General features: G+C 33.5%; 1 protein-coding gene across 3 annotated transcripts in view; it reads right to left on the reverse strand.

The window, feature by feature from the left end:
• The window catches only part of BRINP3 (BMP/retinoic acid inducible neural specific 3), a 374180-nt gene that overhangs the window by 122074 nt on the left and 239690 nt on the right, over positions 1-12416 (reverse strand). For all 3 annotated transcript variants that reach the window (XM_084793294.1, XM_084793295.1, XM_084793296.1), the window contains exon 6: positions 8965-9201. In XM_084793294.1, coding sequence (XP_084649420.1) covers positions 8965-9201 — 237 coding nt within the window. The remainder of the gene's footprint in view (positions 1-8964; positions 9202-12416) is intronic.

Below are 12416 nucleotides of genomic sequence, written 5' to 3' on the forward strand. Positions count from 1 at the left end.
TAGTCCTAATTTAATTTAGAAACTTAACTGAGAAAATTAGTGTGAAATATAAGGTTATTTGTTTGAGTTATTTGTTTTGGAAGCATTTGGGAATTTTTTTTATTCTAACTTAAGTTTAAGCAAAAATTTGATATGTATGCAAGACTTAACTATTCTAATTTTCTTCATAAAAGTTGGGAATCTTAGGCAATGTATGAGAAAGACATTAACTTTCCATTATTAGGGATATAACTGTAACTCTCTTATAATTAAGCATAGCAAATAAGTAATATTTCGTTATTATAAATGTAAGCTTATATGAATACTTAATTTTTGTTTCTATAATTTTCTCCATGCACTAATGTGCCTGTGTGCCAACAGCATTTATTGTAAAAACCTTATTATCTGGAAATATAAAAAATAATCTATTGTACTTTATATTTTTTTATAAATTGCCTTATAAATTTCTGTCATACACATTCTGAACACTCCATGTTGCTATTTCTCACTCAGAAAGAGTCTTCTACATTGAGCTGAATATTTTCCTGTAATTACGTAGATTGGAAACATTTTCAGATTCCAAGGATTGAAAAGAGTACATCTGATCTTAAAGCTATCTTTATAAAAAAAAAACACCTTTATTTGCAGGACGAATAATTATATTTTCTAAGATTTGCATATAACAGACCAAAACAATCCAAATACAAGCATGCTACAGCTTGTATTTTACATGCGACAACTGTAAGAATAGCAAACAGAAACGCATTTACAAACATGTTATCATGACCTGATGAAATAGGAAACATATTTTTCTCCCTTTTTTATGTGGTGACTGCAATTAGCAGTTTAAATTGCTGTGGTATGCACCCTGACATACTTCATGCTGCTATTGGTGTCTAAAAACACACTTCTATAATCAGATAATTATATTCCTAATTAAAGAATCAGAAGCTGACATATTTCAGTTTCAATGAAAATATATTTTAGCCTGTTAATTACTAGCATTTGTTTTATTTTTCAAGTTAAATTGAACTAACCATTTAAAAGTAAACTACAATGTCTCCCTTAGTTTTGTTTGTTTTTTTTAATCTCTTTATATAACCTGTAAAAAGATTTGAATTTCTGCAAATCAAGTAGGCATGACAAATTATTATCTCTTGTACATTTAAAGTTTTAGCAGACATAAAACAAAATAATTTTCGCCACCATGATTTCCTGAGATTGATTATTTAATTTATCTGGTAGTTGAGAAACAGCAATAAGATACACAAGTGCAGTTTAAAAATGATTGTTTAGGGAATTACAGTTAAAGTAGTTTTTATTAAATTTCTTCTTTAGCAATTTCATACATCAATATGATACATTCTGGTTAATCTTTTGCCTACCTCTCATATATCCCTTTCAACATAATTACCACATCCCTTATTCTCCCAAGTCTTTACCTCATATTTCTGTTTCTGTGATTTTCTTATTTCCTACTGTGCTTAACCAGGAAAGTCTACATAGCTATAGGTCTGGAACTATCTATTGAAGCCCAAGGCTGACCTGTGGACACAATGACTGTCACTTTTCCAGAAAATACCATGAGTCTAATGGTTCAGCAGAGTTTAGATACGGGCTTGTGAGACCCTCTCTCATGCAGGCAATCCTAGCTGCTGTGATATCATGACAACTATGGCTAAATCGTGACCAGAATGAAGCTTCTCATAGTTGCTTCTCTGTCTTTTAGCTCTTACATTATGTCATCACTATTTTATTTTGTGAGCACTATTTTTAAAATCATAGTTTGGATGTCTTTAGACATTATGTCCATTACGACCCTGAAGGTTGTTTGTGCCACTCATCCGCTACTATACACAAAGACACCACACAATTCTTGTCATTGGCATGCATTCTTTTCTGTAATCCAGTCCTCATGGACTTCATATCTACATTTTACTAACTTGTACTTTGGTTTACTAATCATGCCGTTATCTAGGATAAAAGTATGCTTAAAACAAAATTTTGAGTAAGTTCTTTCTAATATCACACTTTTATGCTTACACATTTTCCTACCCAAACTTTTGATTCTAAATATCTAATGAACATTTTTGTATAATTATCTCATGCTTGTCTCCTTTATTTCTTTTAGTCAGTGGCATGATGCCAGGTAGAAAGATCTTTACTGCTCACTTTAGTATTTAGATTAACGATATACAATGTCTTGTTGTCTTCCATCTGCTATGAACATTTTAACTGGCACATATAGTGTTTTTTTTATTGTCAGAACACATATGCACTGCATGATAACCAAATCATCTGTGTTTCTAAACTTCCAGTTATTTATTACAAACATTGCAAACCCCTACGTCTACTAACGTGGCCTTATTACATAGTACTGCACAAGGTCTTCTATCAAATCCTGAGTATGCCCTCATAAATCTTTCTGTTTATATACTCTTTCCTATTCCTTTCCATTTACCAGAATCCATGTTTAGATTTTACCTGTGAATAGAATCATAAAGAAGTTGTTTTTATGTGCCTCAGCTTTTTCTTTAAACATAATGACCTTCATTTCAAATGTATTGAAAATTACAGAATGTCATTATTTTTATAGTGTAGAAAAATTCTCTTATTTATATGATCCTTCTTTATTTCCTAATCAGCTGGAGGACAGAGGGTGCTTTTTCTTCAGGGTTACCAAACTAGTTTTGATATAAACAGAGGTGTGTAAATGTCTATTTGATGTGCTAATTGTATGTCCTTAGACTGTACTGTCAGTAATGAGGTTGATAGACTTTATGGAAAATTTACTTTCAAGCTTTGGATGAACTGCCATCTTGCCCTCTGTTATGGCTGTGCTATTTCATTTCCCAATTGTAAACAAAGGTTCAGTGTACAGACTTGTCTGGGAACATTTTCAACAGGATGACATCTGTCATTCTTGCAAAATAAATTATTTTCTTGGTGCTGTAGATTTTATTGTCTTAATGTTGTACAATTTAGGCATTTTAAAATATTTTCATAACAGATTTAGTGTCTCTGGTTTTATGTTGAGGTCTTTGATCCACTTGGACTTGAGCCTTGTTCACAGTGATGAATATATGGATCTACTAGACATCCAGTTAGACCAGCACCATTTGTGGAAGTTGCTATCCTTTTTCCATTGAATAGATTTGGCTTCTTTGTCAAAAATCAAGTGTCCATGTATATGTGGAATTATTTCTGGGCCTTCTATTCAATTCCACTGCCCGACAATCCTATTGCTATGCCAGTACTATGCTGTTTTAATTACTGTTGCTCTATATTACAGCTTGAGATAGAGTATGGAGATTCCCACAGAGGATCTTTTATTGTACAAGATTGCTTTGGATTTTCTGTTTTTTGTTTGTTTGTCTGTTTGTTTGTTTTTCCATATGAAGTTGAGAAATGATCTTTCAATGTCTTTAAATAATTGAGTAGGTATTTTGATAGGGATTGCATTGAATCTGTAAATTCTTTCAGGTAAGATGGCCATTTTTACTATGTTAATTATCCCATCCATGAGCAATAGAAATCTTTCCATCTTCTGATATCATCTTCAATCTCCTTCTTCAGGATTTGAAGTTTTTTTCAAAAAAAAGTATTTCACTTTCTTGGATAGAGTTAATCCTAGATATTTTATATATTGTCTGTGGCTATCCTGAAGGGTGTTCCCCTAATTTCTTCCTCTGCACAATTGTCATTTGTACATAGGAAGGCCACTGATTTTTTGAGTTAATTTAGCATCCTGCCATTTTGCTGGAGGTGTTTATCAGCTGTAGGAGTTCCTTGGTGTAATATACTATGTGTATACTATCTTAACATCTGTGAATAGGGATAATTTGACTTCCTCCTTTTCCATTTGGAACCCCTTGATCTCCTTTTGTTGTCTTATTGCTCTAGCTAGAAAATAGGGAAGAGGCTGGGACTCATTGGCACAGGAGACAACTTCATGAACAGAACTCCCACAGCCAAGGCCTTAAGGTCAACAATTAATAAATGGGACCTCACGGGGCAGAGAAGCTTCTGTAAGGCAGGAGACCGTCAGCAGAATGAAGCAACAGCCTACAGACTCGGAAAGGATCTTCCCCCACCCTACATCTGACAAAGGTCTAATGTCCAATATAGAGAGAGAGCTCAAGAAATTAAACACTGCCAAACTAACTAACCTAATTAATAAATGGGGCTCAGAATTAAACAGAGAATTCTCAACCTAGGAATATCAAATAGCTGGGAAACACGTAAAGAAATGCTCAACATCCTTAGTCATCAGAGAAGTGGAACTCCAAACAACTCTGAGACTCTGTCTTAAACTATTCAGAATGGCAAAGATCAAAAACTCAAGTGATACCACATGCTGGCAAGGATGTGGAGAAAGAGGAACAATCCCATATTGTTGGTGGGAATGCAAACTTGTAATCCACTCTGGAAATCAATTTGGTGTTTTCTTAGAAAATTGGGAATAGGGCTACCTCAAGACCCAGATATTCCACTCCTTGGAATATATCCAGAAGATGCTCCACCATACAATAAGGACAGATGCTCAACCATTTTCAGAGCACCCTTATTTGTAATAGGCAAAACCTGAAAATAACCTAAATGTCCCTTAGTTAAAGAATGGATAAATAAACTGTGGTACATTTACACTATGGAATACTACTCAGCTTTTAAAAATAAGGACATCCTGAAATTTACAGACAAAAGGATAGTACTAGAGATGATCATACTGAGTGAGTTAACACAGATGCAGAAAGATTCACATGGTATATACTCATTTTAATCGAACACTAGCCCAAAAGGATGTCCCATGAAAGTCTCCACTTAGCAGGAGATTGGGATAGATGCAGGAACCTCCTATTTGGGACTCTAACTGAGAGAAGTTGGGAGAATGGGATGGAGAAATAGAAGGATCAAGATGGTCCAAGAAACCTACAAGAAGAATATCATGATGGGCGGATCTGGACCTGTGGTGTCTGCTCAAACTACTGTCCAGTGACAGTACATGCAGTAAACATTGAACCACTACTCAGATCTAGGCAATGAACAGGACATTTTCCACAGTTGTGTGGAGAGTGGAGACTGACTTTTATACGAACTCTGGTACCCCATATTTAACTACATCTCTGGGATGGGGAGGCCTGGTGGCACACTGAGGAAAAATAGGCAAGTTACCAATATGAGACTTGATAGGCTGTGACCATATCGTGGGGGAGTAGGTCCCCTTCTGTCACAGACCTAGGGGAGGGGATTAAGGTGAAAGAGGGAGGGATGAAAGGAGACAAGTAAGTGGATAAAAATTGAGATGTAACATGAATAAAATATATTCTGAATATTATAACTTTTTCCTAGCATTTTATATTTTCTTTGATTCTTCAGGGTATACCCATATTATTTATTCTTTTATTTGCAGTATAAAAGTAGTTCATTTTGCCATTTTTTCAGTTGTTCAAAACACCTTTTATAATTTTAATTTTTACATATACATTTATATTATTACACACAAGTACAATAAGCTACCAACAGCAAGAGGAACCGTGAAACACTCGGGAATTATATAAATGTTACCTTCATACTGTTTTGGCCTTTTGTATTTGGCAGCTTTGTAGAAAACATCCTTACTATCTTGGTGTGCCTATAATTATTGACATTATCAATCAAAATATCTATCTAGACCTAAAAACATCTTAACTCTTAAACAACTGAGCTTATTTGTATGCCTAAACTCTCTGGTCTTCAACAGCATCAGAGACTTCAGGAGAAATAAACTTGATTACTTGAGCATACAGGGGGTGCAGGTTAGTACTCTCCATTGTTGGTGGGAATGGAAACATGTACAAACACTTTAGAAATAAATCTGGCACTTTCTCAGGAAATTGGGAATAATTCTCCCTCAAGATCCAGCCATACCATTCCTGGACATAACCCCAAAAGTTGCACACCATAAAAGGACATTTGCTCAACTATGTTCATAGAAGCTTTATTTGTAATAACCAGAATCTGGAAACACCCTAATTGTCCGTCAACTGAAGAATGGATAAAGAAACTGGCGTACATTTACATAATGGAACACTATTCAACTATTAAGAACAAGAAAATCTTGAAATTTGCAGGCAAATGGATGGAACTAGAAAAGAGTGAGGTAACCCAGACCCAGAAAGACTGGCATGGTCTGTACTCACTCATAAGTAGATATTAGCCGTATCCTACAGGATAACCACACTACAATACGATGACTGGTGCACAAACCAAGGATCATTTTGCATTTATAATATTTTTTCCTTATTTTGGGGTCTTGTTAAAATATTCTTCTACTTTAATGTGCTAAATAATATCTTTTATGTTGTTTTTTATTGGTTTGTAGTTTTCTACGATTTTAAACATTCAAAACTTGAGGGAAAGCTGATGGCTTTCAGGCTTAGGTCTGGATCAAAAAGAATATTCACTCTTACTGTTTACACTCAACATAGCACTACAAACCTCACTGAGAGTAACCAGGCAAGAAAAAATTAGAGGTACATGTAGAACTGGAAAAAACCCAGATTCTTACAAGTTTACAATGATCTGATATTTAATTTTTTTTCATATTTTTGGTACTTTCTAGAATGAGTACTGTGTTTATACAATTCACACTCCATTCTCCCCTTCCAACTCTTACTGGATCTGGCACCAATATTTCTCTAATCCATGACATACTCTTCTTTAATTAATATTATTTTTTACACAAGTCATATATATCTATTTATGCATATACACACATACACATACATATCCATATTTATCCATTTATATGAATATATTTATGCTCATGACAAATAACCAAAGCCACATGAACAAAGAGAAGGAAGCATGCAGCATATGTAACTTAAAAAGCTATTAGATTCTGAAATAGGAAGTGAATCATGAAATTGGAAGAGGAAGTGAGTAAATAGCTCACGACTAGAAAAGAAAGTCTAAAAGTATAAGTGTGTGTGTGTGTGTGTGTGTGTGTGTGTGTGTGTGTGTGTGTGCTTGAATTCGCTTGAAATCTATGGGTTGAGATTTATTTTCTTTTAATTATTTTATTTTTGTACATATACATTATGGGTTGAAATTTCTTTATAATTTCTTCAGATTATCCCCTCACTTGTATCTTCCATTCCCACCCTCCCCTCCTTTTCTGCTTTATTCCCCTAATCTAGACCTGTGACAAAAGAGACCTCTTCCCCCACTATGTGACCACAGCCTATAAGGTCTCATGTGGATAGCCTGCTTCCTCTTCCTGAGATTTCTTAATATTGTGTACAATATTGTGCTCAGTGAAGAAAGTATTAGTAAAATTTTGTGCCTCTTATACTTGTTTTAGAAATTATTTTCAGCTTCAATAGGCCACTATTTTATTACTTAATATGTTCTTTTATCAATATCACTATAAGGACTGATCATTTTAAACCCCTAAAGTCAAAAACAAAATTGTAATCACGCTTTGTTTAACAACTGTCCTTGTGAAATAGCCCTACACCACATTTAATTACAAATCTTGTGTTTGTGATTGGAGCATAACATTGTAAAAGGTTCTGTTCTTCTAATTCAGCCATATTAGTTTAACTATTTAACTATCAGCTTTCATACATATCTAGATTGAAATATTAAAAATAATATAAAGATTTACTGCCTACTTTTCATTCTCAATGTTATCATTATAACCTAATTGAGTTGCAGACACTTGTTTGGGCTATTTGCTCCTAAACATTTTCCAGGGCCTAGGAGGTATTCTCAATATGAAAACTTCTATGAGTTGATAAATATGCCCAAAGGAAAAACACTTGCAGGTTCACTTGTCATTTTCTCTAGCATCTTCCATTCTCAGCTTATTGTAGCCAAATCTATCCTTCTACCATCTTTGTTAATTTTTAAATTATATTTCACTACAAATTAATAAATTTTAATTATGATATATAATTCAGTCTTAGGATATTCAGAATTAATGTCCAATAACTAAATCAAAGCAAGCAAAGTATCCATTATTCTCCACAGTAGTTAGATCTTTTTAGATTATAATAGTTTTCTCTCAAAAATTTAAATATACGATATATTTCTATTTTAATAAACAATGCAATAATTCTCAAATTTTATGTTTTGTACTTAACAGAAACTTTGTGATAGTAACAACTCTACCACTGAAACTCAATTCCCAGTCTCTGCTTCCATGTCTTCATTCTTTACTTTAATAAAAATAAACGTAAATGTATTGAATCTCCCCAGTTCTATTTATTTTCGTTGTGGTGGTTGTGTAATGTCATGCTTCACTTTGCTTGTTTGAGTGTCATGCATGACTTGCACTTTTTCGTTAAATTGTACCACTCACAATACATTAGATTTAACATTCCTCTTTTTGTTATACATTGTCATACAGGATCTGTTAAATATTGTTACTTTATTTTGAGGAATGTCTTAACCTTAAATTGTTTTAATATCAGCAGTTTTCTTAAAGCATACTCTTGAAGCTGATGTGCATGATTATGAGCTATAATGAAGCTAATAAGCAGTTTGAAAAATATATGTACATGCCTTCCTCAGTATTAAAAAATAATGGCAAATCGAGTCATAAAGATCATGTGAATGTGAAGGCACGCAGCACAGTCTGACAACACTTTCCTCACAAATGAAACTCAAGGGCTTCCAAAGAATTGACGAGAAACATGAAGAGTTTTAGATGACAATCCAATATACTAAAATGATGGTATATTCTCAATAAATGACGAAGTTCAGATCAACAGCAGGCTGTACTCCGACACCAATAGCATATAAACAATATACAAAATACAAAAACCCTTAGAAAAACACAGAATGAGCAGCAACAAATGCAATATAACTATCCACGTGAAAATTATTAAAAATAAAAAGACCTCCAACTATGGAAAGAAACATTGCTTCAAAACGAAAAAGCAGTTCTTCCATCACATATTTGGACAAAGACTGAGACTAGGGTAGTAACACCTCTCTTACCTGAATCTTCAAAATCACTGTTGTAGGCTTTCCATGTTTCAGTTATTCGAAGAAGATTCTCTTCCATTGCTTGAATGTCCATGGAGGGGCAGTTGCATTCTGGGAATTTTGGACCACAATGGCACCAGCAGTCATTATCCTTGCAGATGAACTCCCCCTCAGAATTACAAGCAATGTAGCTAAGTGCCGCCTGCACAAAACGTTCCTGAAGATAGTCGGGAAGGAGAACTTGAAGCCCTTTAAAAACAAATGAAGTGATCAAGTTTGTGGCATTAGATTTAAATAGCAAGTGCTTGTTTACAACACCAGTAGAGAGAATAAATATTAGTATTTTACCCCATGAATTTATCTCTATTTAAAAACTATCATTAGGAAAATTTTCTGCCTATACAATATCCATCCACAGATTTCATGAATATGGAATATCAAGATTTACAGAAGTGATCAGTATTCTACAGTTCTTACACAAATCCTGTGGATCTTTGATGCAATTAAATAGAACATTGATGATGCTTTACAAATTTTACACTAAGCCTAAATATTTAAAGATGCATGTTCTTGCTCTTTTCGGCCTCCTGATTCCAATATTATAATTATATCTTTATACTGTCATTTTGAAAAAAACATAAATACTATAATATTATTACTTATGCTCTAAGAGTTAGGTCAGGTTGATAGGAGGGCTGATCTCAACAAAGGACACCAAGAATGCCTGCCTTGTATGGTTTTATTGTTTAGGAATAAGGGCAAAGGCTGAGTAGAGAGGAGTAGATGGGCTGACGTGGTTACTTCACAGTTCATTTCTCTGCTATTGCCAGTCACCCCTGCTGATTCACTTCATTACTTTATTAGATGCCAGTTTGGTAGTTACTCTTTCTTTAGAGACTTGGTATTTGAAATCAACATTAAGACTAATATCTGAAACTTCTCATTTAATGTATTTTGAGAAAAAATATAGTTTCAATTTCAACATTTCCTAATACAAATAAACAGCAACAACAATAAAATAGGAAACACTCTAACCAGACTTCTCATGATGACACACATCTTACACACCAGTAACTGAGGGACAGAAGATAGAAGCTCAGGATTCTAGGGCAGCCTGATCTATATTATAGGATGGAGGTCAGCTTGAAAAAAGAAAGGAAGGAAGGAAAAAGAAGCAGAGAAGGAAGGAAGGAGAAAGGAAAGAACAAGGGAAGAATGAAAAGAATGAAAGAAAGGAAATGAACAAGAGAGGGCTAAGGAAAATGGTTAATAACTAAATTGCTTGATATTCATGTCCCACACTCATGACCACAAATGTGCATAAAATGCGGCACATGTGAATATATATACACAAACCCATATATACCACATGCACACACAAGTAAAAATAAAAAAGCAAGACAGAAGGAAATAGATGATAGATAATAAATATAAATATTTGGAAAATTTCAACAACACTAAATAGGATTTTATAAGCAAACTAAAATTTGATAATATTTACATTTCTCTCATGACAGCATCACGTATCTACTTCTCTTTTGACTCATACATATGAACCATATTTAATGAAAATTATGTATAATTAAACAGAGAAAAATGAATTTCATAAATGCATGGTAAGTTTCAACCACTTCTTTGTATCAGTTGAACAATAATTCCGTGTATTTATCATCAAATGTATATTCTATAGTATTTTGAGTTGTATTTCATCATTTTTAACATTAATTTAAATAGAATTATTTATTGGAAACTTTATTTGAAAGAAAACTTCTTGGTTCACTATGGATGTAAAAATTACTTCAATATTGGCAGTATTTTTAATATATATATATATGTATATATATAACTACTATAGTAATGTAATAGAATTTAAATTAGTAACTAATTAGTAAATTAGTAAATTGGGTAGTGATACATGTAATTCACCAGATAAATACTAAATGGGCCAGTAATTATATTAGGCTTAGAAGAGAAATAAAACACTTCACTACAGACAACAGTTTACCATGTATTTGACACATGAATTGCTTTCAACATTCTGAGGTTAAATTTTAATAGCAAAGGATGACCATTGATAAAACCACACATACATCAATGAGGGCTCAAAGTATTTCACATAGTACTTCACAAAGTAGTATTTCACAAAGTAGTTCACATAGTGCACATAATATAACAAGGTTGATCAAGAAAAGTAAACTTGTACTCATGTTAATTCAATTGCTATATACGGAAAAAGTCTATATAATTATCTCATCTGAATTTAAGTGACATTCAAACATATGGATGGTATTTCTTGTAAGGAGAATGTAAAGAGGGATGCAAAGGAGTTCTCACACCATGAAACATATCAGATGGTGGCAGCTTCTATAGATGTGAAAGAGGAAACACTACCTTGAAGTTCCACTTTTCCATTAAATAAACCCAATGTAGCTTTCACAATATTTCACAATATTATCTGAATATATGTGTCAGCTGCAAGCAATATATAAAGTCAATAATAGTCCTACTTATCAGCAACACCTAAATAAGAGCAATTATCAAAATGACAAGAGATCTACAAAGATGCAGTCAAGCCATTTAGAACCAATAGCCACCTAGACAGAAACCACTTCAGAGAGCCACAAGGAAAGGAAAAGAACAAATGGCATGAGGTTCAATGGAAAAATCACAAGAGGCAGTTTATCAAAAAGTCTACTGAACATGTACCCTGTTTATGACCAGGAAGCTTCACACATGAAATATCAACAATAACACTGTCTACTTAAAACCTGAAAAATGGAACACTGCCTAGAATGCCAACATGGATGAAGGAAAAATCAAAAGGTCCCTAGATAAATAGTTACAATCTATGGTTACGTAAAGAGAAAGAATCAGTATTCAGTAGAAGCCAACCACCAGATACATATACAGGGCCAGAAAGAAATCCCTGAACACACACACACACACACACACACACACACACACACACACTCACATACATGTACACACACACACACACTCACATACACGTACACACACACACACACACACACTGAAACATTATATTAACTCAGTGGGTTGTATTTATATGTTTATGCATTCACATAAATATATAATAATAATTAAAGACAAGGCACTGAATTTGAGAGGGGCCATTAGAGAGGAGAGGAGCTTAAGATTGTGTGAATGTGGTACAATAACTGAAATACTAAAATGAATTTTAAAAATTTTAAAAGAATTATAATATGCACATCAAAAATAAATGTGCATTAAGACCTGCATATGCACATACAAATAGATGTTTTTAGTATATATCATTGATATGTATTTTCAATGATTTGTTTAATTATATATATATATGAGAGAGAGTGTATGTGTGTGTACTTCCATGCTTGTATATGTGCAATGGACTTGCAGTGCATACAGAGCACCCCCAGAAGAGGGGGTGATAATCACTAGGATTTGGGTTACAGTCAACTGTGAGC

Source organism: Acomys minous (genome assembly GCF_964271855.1).
Source record: "Acomys minous genome assembly, chromosome: 1".
NCBI classification, from domain to species: domain Eukaryota; kingdom Metazoa; phylum Chordata; class Mammalia; order Rodentia; family Muridae; genus Acomys; species Acomys minous.